Source organism: Anthonomus grandis, chromosome 10, assembly GCF_022605725.1.
Source record: "Anthonomus grandis grandis chromosome 10, icAntGran1.3, whole genome shotgun sequence".
In the NCBI taxonomy this organism is placed as follows: domain Eukaryota; kingdom Metazoa; phylum Arthropoda; class Insecta; order Coleoptera; family Curculionidae; genus Anthonomus; species Anthonomus grandis.
Genome location: NC_065555.1, coordinates 2,888,511 through 2,913,281, shown reverse-complemented (window position 1 = coordinate 2,913,281; position 24,771 = coordinate 2,888,511). Strand labels below are relative to the sequence as shown.

General features: G+C 33.4%; 1 protein-coding gene across 1 annotated transcript in view; it reads left to right on the top strand.

Moving 5' to 3' along the window:
- Nucleotides 1–8,801: 8,801 nt before the first annotated feature.
- LOC126741224 (eukaryotic translation initiation factor 4 gamma 2) overlaps nucleotides 8,802–24,771 on the top strand; it is a 36,189-nt gene continuing 20,219 nt past the window's right edge. Inside the window, exons 1-7 of the mRNA XM_050447595.1 lie at nucleotides 8,802–8,946; nucleotides 10,118–10,231; nucleotides 16,701–17,153; nucleotides 17,225–17,397; nucleotides 19,232–19,360; nucleotides 20,182–20,489; nucleotides 24,450–24,727. Coding sequence (XP_050303552.1) covers nucleotides 16,851–17,153; nucleotides 17,225–17,397; nucleotides 19,232–19,360; nucleotides 20,182–20,489; nucleotides 24,450–24,727 — 1,191 coding nt within the window. The 5' untranslated portion in view covers nucleotides 8,802–8,946; nucleotides 10,118–10,231; nucleotides 16,701–16,850. The remainder of the gene's footprint in view (nucleotides 8,947–10,117; nucleotides 10,232–16,700; nucleotides 17,154–17,224; nucleotides 17,398–19,231; nucleotides 19,361–20,181; nucleotides 20,490–24,449; nucleotides 24,728–24,771) is intronic.

The following is a 24,771-nucleotide window of genomic DNA, read 5'->3' as shown; positions in this document are numbered from 1 at the left end:
ACTTGTTCTGGTCGAATTCCGTTATAACCCGGTGTTTTCGTGTTGTAGGTGATGGGAACAAGCCGCTGGTATAGTTAGCTCAAATTCGAAAAAAATCAATTTTTGGTGAAAAATTCGATACGGGGGGGTATACCCTAAAAATGAATAATCCCAAACTTTGGAGGTCCATATCTCGGCTTCTATGGGCACTATCGGGAAAATTCCAACGGTTTTGTCTTAGTTTCGTCGTTCTGAATCCAACGAGACCATCCGCAAGGTCGTAGCTTTTACGATAGCCGAGATATGGCATTTTTGATGCCCATTTTTGGCCTCAAAAACGAGGTCAAAAAGTGACAATTTCCGAATTATTCAAAGTGCTCTCATTCTTTTATTTCTGATCGAATCCTGTTATAACCCGGTACTTTCGTGATCTACTTGATGGGAACAATCCGCTGGTATAGTTAGTTCGAATTCGGAAAACAAAAATTTCTGAAAAAACCCAAACTTTGAAGGCCGATATCTCGGCTTCTGTGGGAGCTATCGGGAAAATTCCAACGGTTTTGTCTTAGTTTCGTCGTTCTGAATCCAACGAGACCATCCGCAAGGTCATAGCTTTTACGATAGCCGAGATATGGCATTTTTGATGCCCATTTTTAGCCTGAAAAACGAGGTCGATAAAATACTCGATTTCTTAGTTCTGCTCGGATTCCCTTATAACCCGGTATTTTCGTGATCTACTCGATGAGAACAATCCGCTGGTATAGTTGGTTCGAATTCGAAAAAAAAAAATTTTTCTGAAAAAAATCCAAACGGGGGGGTACACCCGAAAAATGATAAAACCCAAACTTTGAAGGCCGATATCTCGTCTTCTATGGGAGCTATCGGGAAAATTCCAACGGTTTTGTCTTGGTTTTGTCGTTGTGAATCCAACGAGACCATCCGCAAGGTCGTAGCTTTTACGATAGCCGAGATATGGCATTTTTGATGCCCATTTTTGGCCTCAAAAACGAGGTCGAAAAGTGACAATTTCTGAATTTTTCAAAGTGCTCTCATTCTCTTATTTCTGATCGAATCCTGTTATAACCCGGTATTTTCGTGATCTACTCGATGAGAACAATCCGCTGGTATAGTTAGTTCGAATTCGAAAAAAAAAAAATTTTTCTGAAAAAAATCCAAAGGGTAGTTCCGTTCTTCTCAATCCAACGATTCCATCTGTATGTTCCTAGGTCTTATATTAACCGAGATCTTGCTTTTTAGAGCATTTTAATTAATTTTTTTTCAGAAAGTAAATAATAAATATGTTGAAGAAAAATATTGGTATATTGCCATTTTGTAAGGGGAAATGTATAGTAGAGGCACAATTGTTATATTATTAATTGCTTATTGCAGTAACTTAATTTATTTAGGTATGTAAAATAAATCTGACGAATTTTTTTTATCCCATTATACCTTTATCAATATCTGATGCTAACACCTAATAAAAAGGATCAGTAACTTTGTAATTAGGCGCTTGCTTTAGATAATATGATTATCAGATTAAATGATTTGATTTCCCGCCATAATTAGCTCAGGTGTTTCTATTATTTTGATTGGTCCAATTAGACACGTCAATTTAGTAGCAACAGTTTCCGTTGCCAAGCGAGAGGACGCTAGCTGTCTTGTCAAAAGAATTTCTATCAGTTTGTATGCAACCAACAATTCTCTAAATTTGTTTGTGCAGACATTCATTGATAATTTAAATATTAATTTTCAATAATTTTGCCCTTATTCAAGGTGTGGTTTTACATCGAATTTAAAATGACATATGAGGAATATTAGTAAAATAACTTATTACTAGCTTTAGTTTTAGTTGTAACGCATTTATTTGAAAAATTAAATAAAAAAACCCGAACTTTACCGACGTTTGCCGAGCACAGTACCTCCCTCTTTATCGTTTTGGCATTTCCTTTCAGCCAAACGGACTGGCTTCCCTGTCAGTTTGGGAAACAACACAAGCCACGATATTAAAAAGGTTTTTTTATTTACCGATAATTGTACGGCATCAGTGCTCAAGTTGTAAATTTCCCGTTTTTCGTGTTAAATAAACGAGTGGTGAGTATCCGTTTTATATTGGACAGGAGCCCTTTTCCCCGAGCAAAAACCCATTTTAACGTGGTTTACTAGGTGTTTAGTCCGAATTGGGGCTTGGCTCCCTTGCATCTGCTTATTGCTTTAACATCCGCTTTATCCCTCTTAGTTTTAACGCGATTTACTGTTAATTATGTAAATATTTGTCTAGTCTAATGTTGCCCAATATCATTCCTTTGTTCTCTTTTACCCCTCTGATTTCTTCTATTCTTGACGCCTTTATTCTAAGAATTTTCCACTGTTCGATGTCCCAATGCAGAATTCACATCTGAAATCACATATTTTAAGATCAATGATTCATCTGAGTTTTTGATAAGGTGCATATCATTATAATCGTTTTTTGTGCGTTAAAAACAAATTCACTTATTATTACACTAAATGGCTGACAGGGAGGGATTAAGGCAGCGGGTTTTCCGGCCGTTTACCTGCCTTTTTTTTCCAAAATAAATGCGTCCTTGGTGTTGAAACTAATGCAGGACCTTGGATATATTGCTCTCAGCCTTGGGTCAGTGACCTTCCTACTGTTCTTTGTTGAACAGGTTAGCAAGCTTTTTATTATTATCATTGCCAATTCTGTTTTCCATAATCGTTCCTTTAAGTATGTATTTCTTTTTCATCGTATGCAGTTCTAAGGGGTTATAAACCTGCCTTATAGCATGCAATTATATTCTTGTGCAACTTTTTTGTTTGCTCTTTAGACTGAATATGATACTAAAATCACACATTGTTCATACAGTAACAACTGCATAGAAATTTCTAGTTGGATTTAATGGGAATTGTAATAAAAACATTTGTTTAGTGTCATATGAAAATATGCTTTTGTGAGATCAAGAAACTTAAGCACCAATTTAATGGTTTAGCTCCATGGCTATTACAGTGGATTTATTGATGTGAAAACCACAATGACTGCATATAAAAATTTAATTTCATGATAGGTACCCTTGCCTCGACTTGATTTTTTTAGTATTAGGTATTTGACCTAACGGCAAAGCTGTATATTGAAAATCACATTTAATTTGCCCTCAGGTATTTTTGATTGAAGTTAAGTACTTGGTTTTCCCTATGTGACTCTAGAAAGAACTTTTCAAAGAACTTCCCGGAAAGTTTCATTAGTATGAAATGGCTGGGTATAGAAAATTTTTATTTCTCAAAATAGAAATGATAATTTCGGTATCATTTGCATTAAAAACTTAACAGTATGTCATATGTAACAAGTACAGCATATGAAAGTTGCAAAGTAGTCATTTTTTAGTACATTTATCGGATACACTGCAAGTGGCGAAGAATTCCATTCAATGATTACATGAAGAACTTTGGTATGCTGGACTTGATCCAATCAAACTTATACCAGTAGGAACTAAATACATGATATTATTTTTCAATATCATAATAGGGTGTAACAACAAGCAACTTCCTGACTTCTCATTTAAACCTATTAGCCTGAGAAATCTGTCTTATTCTGACATGCAAATGGTTAAAAAGTTGATGACTATTATAAGCAACAGAATCATCCTCTCAATTTTCTCCTTGTTTAACATCAGTCTGTTAGTATCAACCCATATGACAGCTCATCTCCTGTGACTTCAAGGAATCCAGCAGAGAAGCCTGACGGGTACTTCTGGTAACAGAGATGGTGGTGTCATCAGCAAAAAGGATGTAAAAAAGTGTTCATGTTCTTTTTTCTGATTTTTTAATAATATTTTATTATAAATGATTAGTCATAGACTCATTTAGCTGGCTTACATTGCTCATAAACCAAATAATTCAAATAACCGATAACATTATTTATTACAGTTTTGATTTTTGCAATTGATGTCGCAGTTTCATCCACCTAAAAAACAAACTGATGTAAAATGTTTTTTTTATGTGCAACATTCAAAATCAAGGCAAATACCGAAACTGCTAATAATTTGCTTTCATTGAGGTGTTCATTAAAAATTGATTTTTTAGTTAAAAAAAAAGGTTTTAGGAATTTTAACTTTCATCTATTTAATTTGGTTAAAAAAACTATCCAGTGTATTGCATGATACTGTTTCTGGGTTTCATTAAGAGGTGCATCAGAGATTTCCATGACATTACTTCTATTAAGCTTCTTTACTATACACTACTTGGTTTTCACCTAGAGTATGTTTCATGTATTTGGTCACCTCATTATAGCAATCGCATTCAGATGATTGAACAGGTTCAGCACAAATTTTTTAAGTACATTGCCTTCAAGCAAAATGTTCTACTTCCCATTATCTACCACAAGTTTGAGTCTGAACTTATTATCCATACTCTCCCATCTGTCAGTCTTCTATGACATTCTGGATCTTGCCGTCCAAATATACTCGGTAATATTTACCCATCAGACACCCTAATTCCATATTCCATCCCACTGAACCAATTTGTTACTTGGACAGGCAAATTTGCTAACCAGTACTCGGATCAGTTGAATTTTTTTACTAATAAAGCTGCATTTTTAAGACTCAGAAAAAGCCAATGCTCTGTGAATTTATTACAGTGATAATATTTAAGTCAAATTGTACTTTATTTATTTTTAAGGTTTTTAAATCAAATCAAATATTTATTAATACCTTACAAAGTATGTGTCTTTTATGTTTGTGTAATGTAGGTTTGGTTTTTCTTCTCTTATAAAATTGTCCCACTGGAAGAGAAATAAATAAATAAACTCCAAGGCATTTGATGTATTGAAAATGCATTGTCTTGGATTCTATGAGACTGCATGTCAGTTTTGCATGAACTATTTGAAAAAAACAAAAAGTATGTGTTGCATTACTTTGACCCTTATGACATCTTTGAATCATGATTTTTAGTCTGTGCTACATTATTCTGCTTATCACAATTTGAGGAAAACTGAGATATTATTGCTGTTCTGAAAATCAGCGGGTTTCCTTGCAGCAATCTCTAAGGCTTACCTTGAATGGCCGGGTGTTGACATTCTCAAAATGTGCAAAGAACTTTGGGCTCTACTTGGAATCTATAAAAATGAAAGCACTTTATGCAAATTAGATGATACTTACTTAACTTCAAAATAAGGAAAAAATCCCTGTAAGCCTTTGATATTCGTAGTCTTTAACTATTGCAATGTTGTGTACTTTGCCTGATTGGATGCTGTTTTGGAGAAAAGGTTGCAGGACATTTAAAATGTATGGTGTGAGTTAATATACAACTTGAGGAAATATGACCCTGTTTTGAACAAAATAAATAGTAAGGATGGTTAAGCGTACCAAATATGGTAAAGTTATACACTTTAATATTTAATTTCAATCAATGATTACATGAAGAACTTTGGTATGTTGGACTTGATCCAATCAAACTTATACCAGTAGGACCTAAATACATACATGATATTATTCTTCAATATCATAATAGGGTGTAACAACAAGCAACTTCCTGACTTCTCATTTAAACCTATTAGCCTGAGAAATCTGTCTTATTCTTTCTTATGCAAATGGTTAAAAAGTTGATGACTATTATAAGCAACAGAATCATCCTCCCAATTTTCTCCCTGTTTAACATCAGCCTGTAAGTATCAACCCATATATGACAGCTCATCTCCTGTGACTTCAAGGAATCCAGCAGAGAAGCCTGACAGGTACTTCTGGTAACAGAGATGGTGGTTTCATCAGCAAAAAGGATGTAAAAAAGAGTTCATGTTCTTTTTTCTGATTTTTTAATAATATTTTATTGTAAATGATTAGTCATAGACTCATTTAGCTGGCTTACATGGCTCATAAACCAAATAATTCAAATAACCGATAACATTATTTATTACAGTTTTGATTTTTGCAATTGATGTTGCAGTTTCATCCACCTAAAAAACAAACAGATGTAAAATTCAAATTCTAATAGTTTATTGTCCAACAATAAAATTCCCAATTACAAGACAATCAAAATAATTAAAATTAAAACAGTACAAGTTATAAGCACTTTAAATAAGTAGTACAAAAAAAATAACATAAAAAAATAATATAAGATCCAATATAAAGTGATAACAAAATTTAAAATTTAAAACAATAGTATAATTGTAAAAATCTAAGACACACTAACCAAATGATAACAATCACAGAAAAATAATCAGGTATCATTCAAATTAAGAGAGGAACACATCCTTTTTTTAAAAACATATTCAGTGCTGCAAAAGATGTCGACATCTATAGCATTCATCTGATTATACCATGTACAAGCATGGCACAGTGGAGCTTTGCTGGACAGATTTGTTAAGAGAGGGATAAAATATATGGTGCCTCCTTGTATTGGCAGGAGGAACAAATAGAGGTAGCCTCTCTAAGAGCTCAGAACAATCAATTTTATTATTGCAAAGTTTATATAAAAATATCTGACTAGATAGTATTTTGCTTTAGTGACAAATAGTTGAATCTATTCAGCAGGTACTCCTGTTCCACAGCTCTTACTGGATATACTCCATCCAACTTAACAGAAAGTAACTTTAAGAATCTGCGCTGTATATACTCCAGTCTGTTAACATGAACATCATAGATGGGGAACCACAACATAGAATCATACATTAATTTAGACTTTACTAATGAATTGTACAATACAGTCAAGCTGGTTATATTCTTAAATTGAGAAGTGGACCTTACTATAAACCCGAGGGATTTTAAGGCTGAACTAGTGACCTGTGCTATATGTTGGTTGAATGTGAGCTTCTTATCTACTTCAATGCCCAAATCCTTCACTGAAGAACAGTCTAGCAACTGAGAAACACTCAATATATATGGGTATAAAATCTCTTCATGAAGAATGGAAATTGCCATTTTTAAAATGTTTTATTATGTGCAACATTTAAAATCAAGGCAAATACCGAAACTGCTAATAACTTGCTTTCATTGAGGTGTTCATAAAAAATTGATTTTTTAGTTAAAAAAAAAAGTTTTAGGAATTTTAACTTTCAATCTATTTAATTTGGTTAAAAAAACTATCCAGTGTACTGCACGATACTGTTTCTGGGTTTCATTAAGAGGTGCATCAGAGATTTCCATGACATTACTTCTATTAAGCTTCTTTACTATACACTACTTGGTTTTCACCTAGAGTATGTTTCATGTATTTGGTCACCTCATTATAGCAATCGCATTCAGATGATTGAACAGGTTCAGCACAAATTTTTGCAGTACATTGCCTTCAAATGGAATGTTCTACTTCCCATTATCTACCACAAGTTTAAGTCTGAACTTATTATCCATACTCTCCAATCTGTCAGTCTTCTATGACATTCTGGATCTTGCTGTCCAAATATATTCGGTAATATTTACCCATCAGACACCCTAATTCCATATTCCATCCCACTGAACCAATTTGTTACTTGGACAGGCAAATTTGCTAACCAGTACTCGGATCAGTTGAATTTTTTTACTAATAAAGCTGCATTTTTAAGACTCAGAAAAAGCCAATGCTCTGTGAATTTATTACAGTGATAATATTTGAGTCAAATTGTACTTTATTTATTTTTAAGGGTTTTAAATCAAATCAAATATTTATTAATACCTTACAAAGTATGTGTCTTTTATGTTTGTGTAATGTAGGTTTGGTTTTTCTTCTCTTACAAAATTGTCCCACTGGAAGAGAAATAAATAAATAAACTCCAAGGCATTTGATGTATTGAAAATGCATCGTCTTGGATTCTATGAGACCGTAGATTCAGTTTTTCATGAACTATTTGAAAAATAAAAAAACAAAAAGTATGTCTTGCATTACTTTGACCCTTGCGACATCTTTGAATCATGATTTTTAGTCTGTGCTACATTATTCTGCTTATCACAATTTGAGGAAAACTGAGATATTATTGCTGTTCTGAAAATCAGCGGGTTTCCTTGCAGCAATCTCTAAGGCTTATCTTGAATGGTTGGGTGTGGACATTCTCAAAATGTGCAAAGAACCTTGGGCTCTACTTGGAATCTATAAAAATGAAAGCACTTTATGCAAATTAGATGAGACTTAACTTCAAAATAAGGAAAAAATCCCTGTAAGCCTTTGATATTCATAGTCTTTAACTATTGCAACGTTGTGTACTTTGCCTGACTGGATGCTGTTTTGGAGAAAAGGTTGCAGGACATTTAAAATGTATGGTGTGAGTTAATATACAACTTGAGGAAATATGACCCTGTTTTGAACAAAATAAATAGTAAGGATGGTTAAGTGTATCAAATACAGTAAAGTTATACACTTTAATAATTATTATGAAGATTATTAGGACATCAGCACCAGTTTTACAAGAACAGCAAAAAAGTTTTACTTTTAATGGGGTAAATAGCTATAATTCCTTAGATCAAAATTTTAAAACATCTAGCATTGGTTCTCTGCACACCAGACTGAAAGACCACCTCTTTTCATCACAATAGTATGGGCTATATAATATTGCCTTAAATTAAATTTTTTGGTATTGATGTATTAGTAATAAGATATTGACTAATGCAGCAGTACAGGCATTGCTCAGGTAGGTGTATAGTGTATTAAAATTTACACCTATGTATCTTAAATAAAGACAATTATTAAAAATATCAACCTCTTATTGTCGCACCATTGATTGAATATTGGTACTTTTTCATATAGAAGTCATAATGTGGTCCCAACAGAAAAGAAAGATCCTAAGCCTACATCTACATATGTACTTTGAATATAATTTTTAACTATATTCATAGTTAGTTATAAACTATTATATTTCAGGTAATTGGGCCACTTTCAACAAATAATACCAGTTTTTCATCCCCCACCAAAGCCAGCAACGCACACGCAATTGGTTGCCCGGAGGACCCCACCCTCACCACGGAGAGCCCCAGGCAACCGGGGCCACAAGCAGCTCGTGCATCGGGGAAGGTAAAGACCATTATCAAGAGGTTTTTTTTCAAAAATATAATTGGTTTTATAAAGTATAAAAAAATAGTTAGTTGGTAGGCTCCCATTTGACAACATTTAAGGCCTTTCACTCTCCTGAATTTCAGACACTAAAAATGCATGGTTCTCAGTGCAACAGAATATTACATTGCCACTGTCCAAACCATATAGAAAGAAAATTAAATCTGAAATACTTGGGAAACATACTAGATGAAAACTTAAACTGGGAAGAGAATTTAAAATATCAGAACATTATGATGAATTGAGGAATATATTACCATTGAATATAAGGAATATAATACCAATAAATCATTTCAATTACAAGTGCTTTTGGCTAAAGAAAATTCTGATATTTTTTTATTTCTGAGCATTGGGTACAAGGAAATGATAATATACCGTCTTTGACTCTAGACCAATGACTATAGACCAAGTTGTTATTTATCTACAGCTGAACGTTGAATTTTGCTAATAAGAATACAGATTTCTTTCCTTTAACTATTAAAACCATTTCACTTGCAAAATAGTGCATATGTCACTATCTTATTTTAAATGGATCTAATTAATTTATTTGTCTATATCAAATCAATCACCTTCAATCTTAATACTTTTTTGTCCATTTTGGATGAGTTGCTACACACTATATATATGCCAAACAGGTAGCTGGTTGTCTGCAGAGATTTTAATATAACTTCATAGTAAATGATCAGAGCTGCTCTCTTGTCAAATAATTATTACCAAGCTATGGTTTAGTATCACACATTAAGTAACAGAACAATTTACTGTGCACTTGTTCAGTATGGGATTGTAGTTTGTGGTAAGGCAGAACCTACAAGCTGTACAAAAGTAGATAATGAAAATAATGCTTTTTACTGTATCTGAAATACTGTTTAGAGAAAGTAGTTTATTAAATATTAATCAGTTATACATAAAAGCGGTAGTTCGTTTTATGCTGATTACTATATAAAGAAAAGTTGGGCCATTTCAAAAACACAAGAAATGCTTGAAGAGTTTTGGGACTTGCGGTGCTCTGATCTGCGATTGGAGTTAACTAAGAAGTTATTTAATCGATTATTTATGACTAATTCATGGGTATATGTTACTATGATTATAAGGCTATTTATTGCTAATAAATTTATGATTTATATATTTTTAGGACGGCTTAGCCGCCCCTTCCGCCAATAAACGACGCTGGGTCCCACCATCGACGCTCCGGCACCGCGATGCGGCTGCTACGCCTGAGTCACGCAATGACCAGGTTTTCCGCAAAGTAAGTCAGTTTTTATGTAGTTAAGAAAAACGTCTCTCAGGTGTCAATTTTAGTTATTATTATTATTATGTTTTTTTAATAAATTTATGTTTTCCGCCATATCAAGATAGTGTTGCTGCCGGAGGCAAACGCTTGCAATATTTTAATTTGTAAAAAATAATTCATTTCTTAGTAAATAATAATGAGATGTCGCATATTATACAATTAGTTTTTAGAACGTAAGCGAGCCTAATATTTTTGCATAAATTTATGTAAAAGTACTGCTTCTACTTAAAATAAAAGAACTAGAATTTGCGGGGCTTTTGAATTTGCGGTAAATGATCGTACAATATGGTTAGTATCTATAATCATAGTTGAGGAAATATTTATAGAGTATGTTTCTTTTTTGATGAGTTTATATGTCTTTGCAAGTTGCTTTGTTGTCCATGTACATATACTAATAAGTCTTTTCTCTATATTTTGAAGTATACGTTAGATCAAGAGGTGTGTAACTTTTTTCAGCAGTTTGCTTTTAAAGAAATTATTTTTGAAGTTGCTATATCTATTTTGTATGTACTGCTTCAATACCTATCATGCCTCTTTTTTGTTTATTGCAACTCTTTCCTTAGAAGAATTGAGATGGTGTTTTCTATATTTCGTGAACTTTGATCTAGTAAATATATGGATATTTTCCAAGTCTGTTTGGGTCCATTTGATTAAACCAAATGAGTATGTGAGTATCGGGTAATAAATAAAGCATGATTAATTATTACTTTATTTGGAGGGATCAGTAAACCCTGACGACCTACCACATTTATTGATTTTTCTAACTAATTTACTAGAAACTGCGAATTTTTTGCCTGATCACTATTACAAATGTTGTTGTAACGCCTAGGTGTGAAATATAAACCTGTGTGCGTTAGTTATCGCTTGTGATTGTTATTTTTACAGAAACAAATAAATTTAATAATCTTAAATACTACAATATCTACTTAAATTCCTAGAAAAATGAGGAGAAAATATTATATTTGTTGTGCACATACTTTGTATATTCTTTGCTAAATTTTTGTTTAACTCAGGTGATAGAACATTATATATTTTTGGCGCAAGATAAACTAAAAATTTTAGGTTAATACTTTTGAAATTATTTGCTATGATTAAGTTACCTCTAGCTCTTGCTATTGTATTATGATTGTGATTTATTTGGTTTTTAGCAATATCATGGTAGTGATTATGTGTGAACAAATTGATGTTATAAATAAAGTTCTTATGTTGTTCAGTAAATTGTTATTCTGTGGGGTAAAGTGTTGGCTTGCCGTATATAGTTGTCAAAATATACTTCTGTACAATATTTAATTTATGCAACGCATTATTGTCTAAGCCTCCCCATACCAAAATACCATATCTCAAATTTGACTCAGTTAAGGATTTATAAATGATAGTACGTTCTTTTGAATTTAAAAATGTTCTGATAATATAAAATTTGTAAATTAACTTTTTAAGTCCATTTGCCAGATATTCAGTATGTATATGCCATTTAATTTAGTCTGTGAAACCACCTTTATTTTATAACTATTTACGATTGAAAAACATGAATAATTCGGTCTGATACTCCAGTGAGGGGAAAAGCAATGTAATTTGTTTTTGCTACATGGTTGAAAAGAACTTTTTACGTGCTATTTAATGATGTATAAATCCAATATGGCGGCCATAAGAAATAATAAAGTTGACTATGGTTACTGATAATCTACGAACGTCAATCGATTGATTGGTCATAGTAGATAACCCAAAACTACCAAATTTTATTAAAATGGCATTCAAGGCGACGATATTGCAGTTTTTCTAAAAACCAATGGATTTCAATCATCTAAGGGCACGCAAGATGTAATTTTCACATTCTTGGAGGATGTGTATCTATTTATGAACTCCAAGGAGGCTGCAGCATCAGCGGTGTTCTGTGATCTGTCCAAGACATTCGATTGTGGAATACTGCTGTCAAAGCTTGATTTTTATGGATTTAGGGGAGTGGCTTTGAGGTGGTTGAAGTCATACCTGTCTACTCGCACCCAGAGGGTGGTTGCATCTGGATTTTCGTCAGGGATAGCACACCTTAAATGTGGTGTACCTCAAGGGTCAGTGTTAGGTCCTATTTTATTTTTATTATACGTTAATGACTTAAGCTCTTTTTGTCAATGACACTACAATTCTGTGGCATAACAAAGATCAAAAAGTAGTTAGATCTCTCATAGTATAGTTTTGCGGCCTCGCTGCTAAACTTTCTTCTGGTTGTTTTATGGTCAGGGTTGCCAAGGATGAGTTGGGAGGGTTGTTTGCTCGTTCAGTTTATTTTGCCTTAATATAGACTCTCATATCCGGGGACTCCTTAACATTATTTTTACTATTCAGAAACAAGCATTAAGGTATCTGTGTGGTGTTGGTCTGAAAGTCTCTTGTAAACCTCTGAAAAAATTTTAACAGTTTTCTCACTCTTTATATTGGAAACTGCTATACTCATACATAAGTCAGTTAGTCCACCATCCTGAACCAGTCATAATACTTGTCAAGTAAACAACTTATTTCTTCCAGTCACCACCTCCTCATTTACGAGAAACTCTCTTAATATTTATTAGTCGTAAAATATTTAATCATGTTCCTTTTTCGATTAGGACTGTAACAGACCTTAAAAAGTTTAGGGGGGAACTAAAGAAATTAATCTGTTTGTGTTTTTGGGGTGCATGTACCAATCAATTATTTATGAGTGTTTTTATCTTGCAAAAGAGGGTAGATATATTTGCAAAGTAGGTATAAGAGATTCATGTAGAGAACTTTTTATTACTCACAAAATCCTTAAGTTGCCTTCTTTATTTATACTGGAAACGGTGTGCTTAATTCACAAAAAGTACAGAGATCTCAATGTTGGAGATAGGGCACCATTATAGCAGCAGAAGGGCTAATGATGTGATTTTGCCTGTACCCTCAAACTCATTAATAAAAATGTCTAAACGATATTAAGGAAGTGCAAAGTAATAGAGTCTTTAGGAAAAGAGTTAAAAAATTGCTGGTTGTAAGAGGCTACTATGAAGTAAATGACTTCTTTTGAGATAGATTTTAACATATGACATTATATATTTAATATTTTCTGACGAATATTTGTCTGTGCCCTGTCAGAAATGTGTTACTTAAGTTTTGCTGTAGGAGATTTTCTTTTTTGAGCATTATTTTAGTTGCTATTTTATACTTATGTATGATTTGTGTATTGTATATGTGTTTTTTTCTTGTTTATACCTATGTATGGTAATGCCATTCTTCCCATACAGCTTTGTTGACAAGATTATCTCTTATGACAATAAAGCATATTTTGATTTGATTTGATTTAGTCTTACCAAAAGCTTACTAGACCATTGAAGAGTATTTTAACGACTCAGTTTAATATTTAAAATTAATCATGTATCTGTTGATCAGATTTTTTTAATTCTTGTTTTATGTTAGTTCTTGCCTTTTCTTTTCTCCTTTTTTTAGTTTTTTCTTTGATATGCTCCTATGTACAGGGTGTCCCAAATTCAAGCCTCACCATTGGGATCTCGTTAACTAGAAGAGATACGAGGTCGGGTTTCGTATTGGAGTTGTCATCATCAAGTTTGTGTTTTTAAATACGTCCCTGAATTATTTACTACGGATTTTAAGAGCCCCTCATCTTCCTAAACCAATGATGTATCGCACTTATTCAAAAATTTTATATTAATGGATATTTCCATAAGGACTCTACTAAAGAGAAAGACAAAAAATATATTTTTAATAGGATTAAAAACGTTTTCTTTATAGTGCTAGTATTTTTTTGGTTAGTGGTAAAACTGTATCGTAATTTTATAACGAACACTGTTGATCAATAGAAATCCCAAGGCAGAATCAAGAAGTAAGACTATTCAGGGACAACAATCATTTAATATATGGGTCGGTATGTGGCACAACAAAATTATCGGCCCGTTTTTTTTTTTTTTTTGAAAGAAATCTAACATCCGAAAGATATGCAGAATTAATAAGGACCAATATAATGGATTCCTTAATGGAAGAACCTTTGGATGTGTTACGTCAACTTAGTTGACTTCGTTGACAACAGTGTTGCTGTTGATCCTCAATTTTATACAATTTTCAGCTTATTTAATATAAAATATTCTATAAAAATTATTTAAAAGATTAGTTTAGTGCCTAACGAAGATGACACGTTCTGAAAATTGCTCTGAGGATGTCAAGAAAACGGTAGATTTAGCGCCGAAAGCAAATGATGCACCAAAGTGAAATGAGAAGATGGCGGCTAAATTTGCCGAGGATCTGAAGAAGTTTAGAAAAGATTTTTTTTAATTTTTGAAAATTAGACATCTACGACTTTAACTGCATTTAGAAGTAAGTCAGCTGGTGATTTAACCGAGCTCTTCAACAGATTTTTTGATTTTGAAACATCTGTCTTAAAGTCTTTGGATGAGTTAAAAACGAAATATCTCAAACAAAGTCTGCTACGTGAAAAATTGACATGGCCGCCAACCAAAATATTGTCCTCTTTCATGGAATCCCGGAGAGTGCCAATCATAATATTTACCAGGAGGTTACAAACACTATCAGCACAAAAATTGGTGTAAATATTCAAAAATGCGATATAAACTACAGTCATCGTTTAGGTGCAAAAAAACGCAACAAAACCCAGGCCTGTTGTCGTCTCAAATCTTGATTATTAATATTGTTTATTTACTAAATACTTTTAAAAATTATGAATTATTTTATTAGGTTTTTTTTTTGATGGGCCAGGTTCTAAAGAGTTGTAAGGGTGGCAACACCAATCTATTGCAAATGGATTGGAAACCAAGGACCCGTACGTTGGCCCGCTAGAAGCCCCGACCTTAACCCTGTTAGATTACTTTCTTTGGGGATTTTTTCAAAACCGTCTTTATCAAAATACGTCACAAAATCTTGAAGCCTCACGTCAAGACCTAACAAGAGAGATCAGGGCTATCCCGGCAAGGACTATTCCGCGTGCGATCACATAAAATTCACAGACTGACACGAAAATGCATCCAAGCAGGCGGATTATATTTGAATATTTGCTTTAATTGTGTTATTTTTAAACCTCTGTTTATGTTAATGTTTAAGCTTTTTTTATTAATGCGTTATTATAAAAAAAGGTGTTTGTTTTTAATCCCATTACATTTTTTGTCATTAGTATAACATTTTTGAATAAGTGTTGGTTTAGGACCATAAGGGGCTCTTAAAATCCGTAATAAAAAATCCAGGGCCGTATTTAAAAAAACAAACTTGATGATGACAGCTTGAATACGAAACGTCGGTTTGAAAATCTGACGACACCATTTTGCTTTATAGAAAAAGTAGCAATGAGAATGAGTAATTTATTTTGTTATATCTATTCAAATAGAGTCATAAAAAAATAAAAATGAAATCGTGAATATTCGATTTTTTCCAAATATCTTCGGAAGTATTTGGAATTTTTGAAATTTCAAAAGGGCGTTTTAATGCGCACCAAATTACGCAACTCTGCCTCATTTTAACCGACCTCGTATCTCTTCTGAGATAAGAGGTCGGTTAAATTGCCAATGGCCAATGGTCAAAGCCAATGGTGAGTCTCGAATTTGGGACACCCTATACAATCAAAATGCATTCTGTATCCTGTTTTAAGTTTAACCAAATAACCACTAGTATTATAAATTCTAGGATTAGGAAGCTTTTAGCCCAAATTTGTAAACTTAGTAAATAAAGTAAACTCCTGGACAAAATTATCGCACCACTAATTATTTTGTCAAGAAAATTTAAATAAAAATAAATATCAGTTAAAACAGTTATAATATCTTTTCTCGTATAAAAAGCAGAACTGGACAAAAACTATGTTTATGCTTTATCATGGAACATGCTGCTCATGAGGAGTGAGAATACATCCGGAGGAAAGTTTTCATAATTTGATACGAGGAATGCTGCGAAGACTTCAAGCGGTCATTGCAGCTAGAGGTGGCAATACACGTTATTAAGAATTCATTATGGGTCTATTGTTTTATTTTTGTATCAAAATTGAAGTTAGTGAAAATCGATGCTTTTCCTTGTATTGAATTTAGTTACTTAAATCTCGTTTTGTTAAATAGAATATAATTGTTTTTGTTAATTAATAATGCATAGTTAACAATGCTTATAAGTTTGCTTATTTTTTTATCTTTATTTAAAAAAAATCTCTAAAAATCAAGTGGTGCGATAATTTTGTCCAGGAGTTTATATTTTGACTAATTTTTAGATTTAGCCCAATATTTTGAAAGCCCCTGTAAATGTCGTGGATCTTATTATCGCATCTTATTGGGCTTGGAACAGCACAACTTTTTCCCCATTGTATAGGAAATCCCCATGTATATCGTTTTATCTGGGACACCCTGTATAACAAATTCCATACACTGTATCGCGTCAATTTTAGATACTAAAAAGATGTGAATTTGACTTATAGGTCCGGGGCATTCTTAACAAGCTCACTCCAGAAAAATTCCAGAAGTTGAGCGATGACTTGCTGCGTGTCGAGCCGCAGTCATCGGTCATCTTAAAGGGAGTCATCATTTTGATCTTCGAAAAGGCGCTAGACGAGCCGAAATACTCGTCGATGTACGCTCAGCTCTGTAAAAGGCTGAGCGAAGAGACGCCAACGTTTGAACAAAGCGACGGTACCACCATCACCTTCCGCATTCTGCTATTGAACAAGTGCAAGACCGAATTCGAGAACAGGGCGGCCGCCGTCGAACGTAACATAAATGGCTACGCGGAGGACGGGACGCCCCTCGACCGCGAGGAGCTCGAGGAGAGACACGCGTCCGCCAAACGCAAGATGTTGGGCAACATTAAGTTCATCGGCGAACTCGGGAAACTCGAGATCCTTTCCGAGAGTATCTTGCACAGATGCATCAAGGTACGCTTTCACTTTTGCACTCGACATCTTAGTTGGCTCCCCAACGTGTTACTTATTTTATTGTTGTTTAGGAATTGCTCATGCGACACGGAGACGATCCATCCGAAGACCTGGAGTGTCTCTGTCAGATCATGCGCACATGCGGCCGCATCCTCGATACGGAAAAGGGCCTCTACCTTATGGATCAGTACTTCAAGCGAATGCAGGCGCTCGCCCAGAATATGGATCTGCAGCCCCGGATAAGGTACTAAATCAGTATATACTCGCAAATATTTCTTGCTTTTAATTGTTAAACAAATACCTGAAAGATCCTTTTAACTAGGACCCTACTAGAGGTCTTATTCTAAAGAGAGTTTAAACTATAGAAAACCTTATGTTTTTTTTTCAGTTTTGATTCCTGATGATGTGAAGAGGTTTAATAGTTAACCCTTAACTGGTGACCCTTTATGTAATTACATTAATGGTGACCATGAGTCCGTCAGACTCCCAGCTCAAAAAATGTGTCATATTATGTTATATTTTAAGAAAACAGCCCCGCTAATTTGCATATATTATTTATTCAGAAGCCCGTTGAAATACGTACGTAATTATTATTTTGTATAAACAAAATAATGGTAAAAATAAATATTCTCGTTCTTTCTTAGTGCAATTTCTACACAATTTTGGAAACATCGAAAGCAAACTGGTTTCTGACAATAAATACATAAAAATCTCTCCTTAATTTTAATGCGACATATCATGCATATATTCGTATTTTGAGTTCTTCTTCATGTTCAACAATTGTTTCTGGTATATCGAGGATGTTTCTTATTAATTCTTTAATTTGCTTTTGTAGCGTTAGCATTTCAAATCTTTGATGTAAATATAAATAAACCAATTCATATGCTAAATTTTCAATAAACTGAAATCGGCTCCAATTGTTTTCCGGTAAAGAAGTAAAAAACTAAAAACGCTGCAATCCAGCCAAATTATTCCAGGAATAGGTGTACTAATTTTCAGAATTTTTGAATTATATGCATCTTGTAAAAGTTGTAGAAAAAAAATTACTTTCCTCAAAAAAAATTGTTTTTCTCATTATTTTACACATTTTTCAAAAAACCTTGAAATAGGTATCCAATCAAATTATTCCAGGAATACGTGTAGCAATTTCCAAATTTTATTTTAGCTAAATTTTTCAGTTATGGGCATTATGCGAAATTTTTACAACAAAAATTACTTTCCTCAGCTTTTTTTTTCCCATTACTCTATATATTTCTTGGCAAACACTGAAACGGGTATCCAGTCAAATTATTCCAAGAATATGTGTTATCAGTTTTCAATTTTTTTTAATCCAGCAAAAATTATTCCAGAAATTAGTGTAACAATTTTCAAAATTTTATTTTGGCTAATGTTTGAGCTTTGGGAATTTTGTGAAATTTACAGAAGAAAATTACCCTTCCTAAATGCGAAATTTACCCTTGCTTAACATCCTATACTTACATTTTTTTGAAAAATACTGTCCAATGATATTATTCCAGGAATCCATATACACATTTTGAAGATTAAATTCTGACTATATTTATGAGCATTGTGTTCTTTTGTTTGAGTAGAGATTACCTTTCTTTCAATTTAAACCATTTCAACAATGTATCTACAACATTTGTACATTTAACTTGTGCTTTAAGTAATGAGCTTTTTTTATTTTTTTTCAAAAAAAATCACTGTTAAGTAAACTGTCATACATCATAAAAGTGCGTTAAAGATAATATTGACCATTCAATAAGTAAAGAATAAAAATGTCAAAAAAAAACTCTTTTGAAAGGTTCCCTATAAAGTCCGTGACCTAAAATGTGGCCCATACAAAAATGACTTGGAATTAACAGAAAAAGGCTGCAGTTATCTGAAAAATATTAAAACTTACAGCAAGGTTTCCTGATTAATTTTTTAATGAATATTTAAAAATAATTAACTTTTCTTCACATGTAAAAATAGAAATAAATATAAAAGTGTTTTTTAAAGGATAGAGTAAGCACGCCTAAACGATCGCGCGGAGTCCGCAGAAGAGTTAAATAATGATGTTAAGTTAATTTTTGTTTTAGGTTTATGTTGAAAGACATAATTGACTTGAGGAATGACAATTGGATGCCTAGAAAGGCGACAGTGGTCGAGGGACCCGTTCCGATAGCGCAGATCAGACCTGCCGATAATGATCGATTAGGTTTTAGAAGGTAAATTATTTATTGATTAAGATTATATTAAAATGCCATTTTTCCCATCGTTTTTCATACTTTACAAGAGCGTATTTTCAAATTTAAAATGGCTCGGACTAGTAACGGGAAACGAAATGAAACAATTTGGGTGGAAGTACCATTTTAAAAGTGGTCCCAATGAAGTGTCTTTGATTTAAATTTTTTTACTCAGTTAAGGGTAAAACTTTTTTTTTTGTTCAGTTATAACGGCAGTTTATTTAATAACTGTTGTCTATTTATTGAATATAGGATTATGGGGACTGGTAATTTATTATTCCAGGCAATTGAAGTAATCTCTTCTTGTTCCCAGGCAGTGGATTGAAGTGAATATTACAAATTTTGAATAATTAAATGGAATCCAATATTGGCTCCTAGATAAACGATGATCTATGTAAAAAACTAACCGTAATACAGGCTTAACGAATTTGTTTATAATTTTTTTTGATTTTCCAGTTGAGATCACTTTTTCGATTCTAGGCATTTAAAAGAAAAAAAAACAGATGAAAAACTTAATTACCTGCAAAAATGTGTCTCAACTGTCTGGAAAACAAATAGTAAACGGTGAACTATTATCCAAAAAGTATCTATTAGTCTGATAAAACTGTTCTAGTACTTGGATAATAAAATAATCAGGGGATTTCTATTTTTTGTTCTCTCATTAATATATCAATTTATTATTAGCTTTTTTAGATTGTTATTTAAATGTAAATCAAACTTGTAATTTTTGTAACAGCTAATGGGCTCTTCCCGTATTTAAATAAACCAAAAATAAATAAATTCTAGCTCTTGTTAAATTTCAGAGACCGTAACCAGGAACGCGAGTCCGACCGCAACCAGAGCGATTCCCTGTTCCGGCACCCGTTGAAAACGCGCGGCGGTCTCGACGACATCATGGCCGGCATTTCGTTCACCTCTCCCGCGCCCCTAATCCCGGTCGGGCCCCCTTTCGGCGGACCGAACGGGTTCGGGGGCAGGGAGGGCCGCGACGGCCCCTTCCGCAACGATCGCAGGGGCGGATCCGCATACAACAACGCCGGCAACTACGAGGGCAGCAGACGCGGACACTATAAACACAACCAGAACAATTCCGGGTCCAATTTTAGTAACCGTAAGTGGTCTCTTTTTTTTTAAGTAAAATCTATCCAAGTTGGTAGAGTTCACTCAAAGATATACCGTTGATCTTTTGACCGCATTAAAACCCTTCTCAACTGGGTCATATCTGTCGGGATTAGGAGTTTAATATTTATCTGCATTGCAAAATATTAAGTGGGTACGATTAATATGACAATTAGTATGGCAAACAACGTAAATATGTATACCTATATACACTACCGCTCAAAAGTATTTGCCCACATATGACTGTTTTAAGTTATAACTAAAAATAATAAACCCATCAGTTATTCCTATGAAACGGTTTATTTATAACAAAATGAATATAAAAAATACATTTTTCAATTAATTAAATTTAAGAAAATCAAATTTTGGATTCATCTACATGTCCGCCTCGTTTTTTAATAACAGCTTCACAGAGTTTCGGTAGTCCTCTAATTAATTTGTCCAAAGTTTTCTGAGGTATCTTGTGCCATTCTTCTTAGATGATCCTCCAAAAGTCTTCTTTTGATGTGGGTCATGATTTTCGCACTTGTCTATCCAGTTCATCCCACAGTAATTCAATAGGATTGAGGTCCGGTGATTGTGGGGGCCATACCATAACTTTCAGAAGATGTTGTCTTTGTAATTGACCTAAATATTGCTTGCACAATTTCGACGTGTGCTTGGGGTCATTGTCATGTTGAAAGATGAAGTTTTTCCCCAATTATTCGAGTACCAGAAGGAAGTACATTGTCACTTAAAATTGTTTTGTAACTCTCTTTTCGAAGAATTCCCTCTATTCTAATTAGATCGCCCACTGCAGATCCTCCGAAACAACCCCACACCATCAACGAACCACCATCGTGTTTAACTGAGGCCACCGTACAGTTCTCAGCGACCCTTTCATTGGCATAACGGCGAACAAAAACTCGCCTCTTCGTTCCAAAAACCTCGAATTTCGACTCATCACTCCAGAGAACTTTCTTCCAGTCATCAATGGTCCATTCTTTGTGTGATTGGACCCACTCAAGTCTTTTCTTCTTATTAACATCCTTCAGTAGCGGTTTTGATACAGCTAAATGTCCTTTAAGACCAGCATTATAAAGTCGCCGTTTTACTGTCGAAACACTGACCGCTTTTTTACGCTCCTTGTTGATTTTTGCTGTGATTTCAGGGGCAGTAAGGCGTCTATTCCGTTTGCTTGTAATTATAATATTTAAATCCTCCTTTGAACTGGTTGCCTTTGGCCTTCCCAATCGAGGTTTGTTGCTAATAGTCCCTTCTCTGGTGAATTTCCCAACATTATAATCGACAGTCCGCCTTGGAATTCCCAAATCCGTCGAAATTTGACGGTTAGTCTTTCCAGTCTTATGAACTCCAATGATAATACCTTTTGTTTCTACCGATAACTCTTGTTTTAGCCATTTTAAAGAATATTGAAAAACCAGCAAAGAAACGGTGACAATTGTCAATAAGCAAGCAAAATTATTTACCAATGTTATACAAAATCAATTCTTGAAGACTAAACACCTTTAAATGTTTCAAATTTCATCGGAAACGAGCTGTAAACAGATTAGTGTTTTAGAAGAAGTGCATATTTTCACTACATTGTTTGTTATTTGCAAGACTATTTTTAAATACTCAGTGTTTTTCAACGAACTATAGTTGATAGGTATGCTGTTTAGGCATATATGCAATTTACAAAAGAGATACAATCTAAATATAGGTATAAAGATGAGATTTTTGTATCTAATTTAAAATATTAAAAAGAATACATGGTGGGCAAATACTTTTGAGCGGTAGTGTATTAATGCCTGAGTTTAGTCCGAATTGTCACTTGTGATGTTACGTTTGTATAGGGATGAAAATCGATCCATAATTTACCTTGACTAAACTTGTTTCGACACTCATGATACTGCACCAGAAGAATGGAGTGACTCCTCAAAAAAAAATGTAACACCAACTTTCAATAAAGGGAAAAGGATAAAAATAATGTATGCAGGCTCAGAAAGTGGCTTTGTTCCAAACTGTCTACTACTTTCAGCTAGAAATATACCAGATTCTTGCCTGGATTACCACCAAGACACACAACTTTTCGAAAATTGGTTTAAATATTGGCTTCTTAAAAATATTCCAAAAAAAATAGTGTTATGGTTATGAATAATGCTAGTTACCGTATTCATCAAGTACTCAAGTTACCTTGTTCTAATAGTACTAAAGCAGAAATTCAAAATTTTATGGTAGACAATAACAAACATTGTGAAGAGACGTCCAAAAAACAAGAACTTTTAGAATTACTAACAGCTTTTAAAATAAACAGAGTATGTGTGTGATAAAGTCTACCTCCATATTATTGTGTTTTTATTCCCATTGAACTTATATGGCACCAAGTAAAATCGAATATATTCGAAGAAACAATATTTCGACAATGCATTAATTAAATGCATCTGTAGTGGAATTAATAGAAAGTATAATGAATAATATTACAACCAACAGTTGAAAAAACTCCATACAATATGTTTTAAAGGTTAAAAAAAATTACGCGTCTATAAATACCAATGTTCAGCCGTTAATAATAAGTTTAGACGATGATAGTGACAGTGAAACAGAATTAAATTTAGAGTGAGGTAGAATAAGTTATTAAACAGTGTTTGAATTTATAAGAAATAATTATATTTTGTACTATGTTTTTTCTATTTTTATGTAGTTTTATAAATAAATAGTATTTAACTATCTCGCTTCACTAGTTTTGTCTTGCCTTGGAGGAGAAAATAAGTAACATTAAAATAATAATATAAAATTCGTGTATTTTCTGTACTTATTAACCTTTTTGTAATTAAATACTATTCTTTATTTAATAATAGTAAGTTTCATTTAAAATCATTTTCAAGTCGACCCTGTTCCCTTTATCATCTCTTAAAAACGGTGGACCTTGCACAATGAGGCTTAATGGTCTAAGTGAGTTATGATAGTAGGAGTCAATGGTATATCTTTGAGTGAACTATACGGCACTTTTTTTACATCCTGTATAAGTCAAAACCTATTATTATTATTAATGGTAATACGTTCTTCTTTAATTCGTGGAGCCACATCTATCCGAATTAAGGGTGAAAGGCAGGTTAAAAGTTTGATTTAATTTGTGATTCTAGCTTAAGTCGCTAGGTAAATGCAGAGGTATTTTATGTCACATTTAGTACTTTTAACAAAACTTAACAAAAAATCCTTAGTCATAATAGTAAAACTGGAATGGTGAAAAATAATTATTGTTCACAATCTGTAACTACTTTATCACTTTTATTTGCACTGTGAAAGGTATTCCCTCAAAAGGTTAAAGACTTTATTTAAAAAATCCTGTTTTCTCTAAAAATTCTTTATAATAATCGCCATATTTTAAATCATAAACTTAGAAAAAATTTGAGGAGTCTTTGGTCCTCAAATTTCAAATATTTCTTTACAATTAGGGTGGTTAACATGGAATCTAGATGACGGCTACATTTTAGGATCTTTCTTAATAAAATATGATATAATCAAGAGTCTCCCTTAACACTTAAAGAGCGTCTGGTTTCACATTGCCCTCCATTTGTCTTAGGTTAAAGGATATGTTGACCATCACTCACTATCACGCGGCTCTCTTTCACGTATAATGTTATGCAATATTTTAATTATTTGCCCCTTAAAGGATACCAAGCTTAAATATTCCTTTAAAAAAAGTACATATAACTATAATAGAAAAGTGTTTAAAATTGATGTATTAATATTACAAATTAATTACCTTCCTTTAGTATTTATGGTCAATTCGTATATTCTTTTCATTTTGAAATGTAAATTTTACAACTATTAAGCTAGACTGCGCCGATTCAGGGTCCTCGCCGTTTATTGTAATTATTCAAAATTTATTTTTCCTTGTCACTTAAAGAGACGTTTATTATTATTATTATTATTATTATTATTATTATTATTATTATTGTTTATCCAGAATCGAATAAAGAAGTGGCGCCCCGTTTCAAGCGCAATAATCTGATCGTTGCCAAAGAGGAGTTACAGGAGGTGGAGCTGCGCCCGAACTCGATGCCGTTCAACAAGTCGTTGGTGCGCAACCATAACAACATGAACGGGCCGGTCTCGATGCCGCTCCGCGCCAGCATGATGGAGCCGCCCTCTTTCGGGGGCGGCAAGCAGCCGCCCAGCGCCGTCAAGGAGCCGCTGCCGATCAAGCAACTTACCCAGGACCGACCCAAATCTAAGAAAGATAAGGTAATAACTGTGTCCCGTGTTTTACTTTAGCAGAAAGATATTGT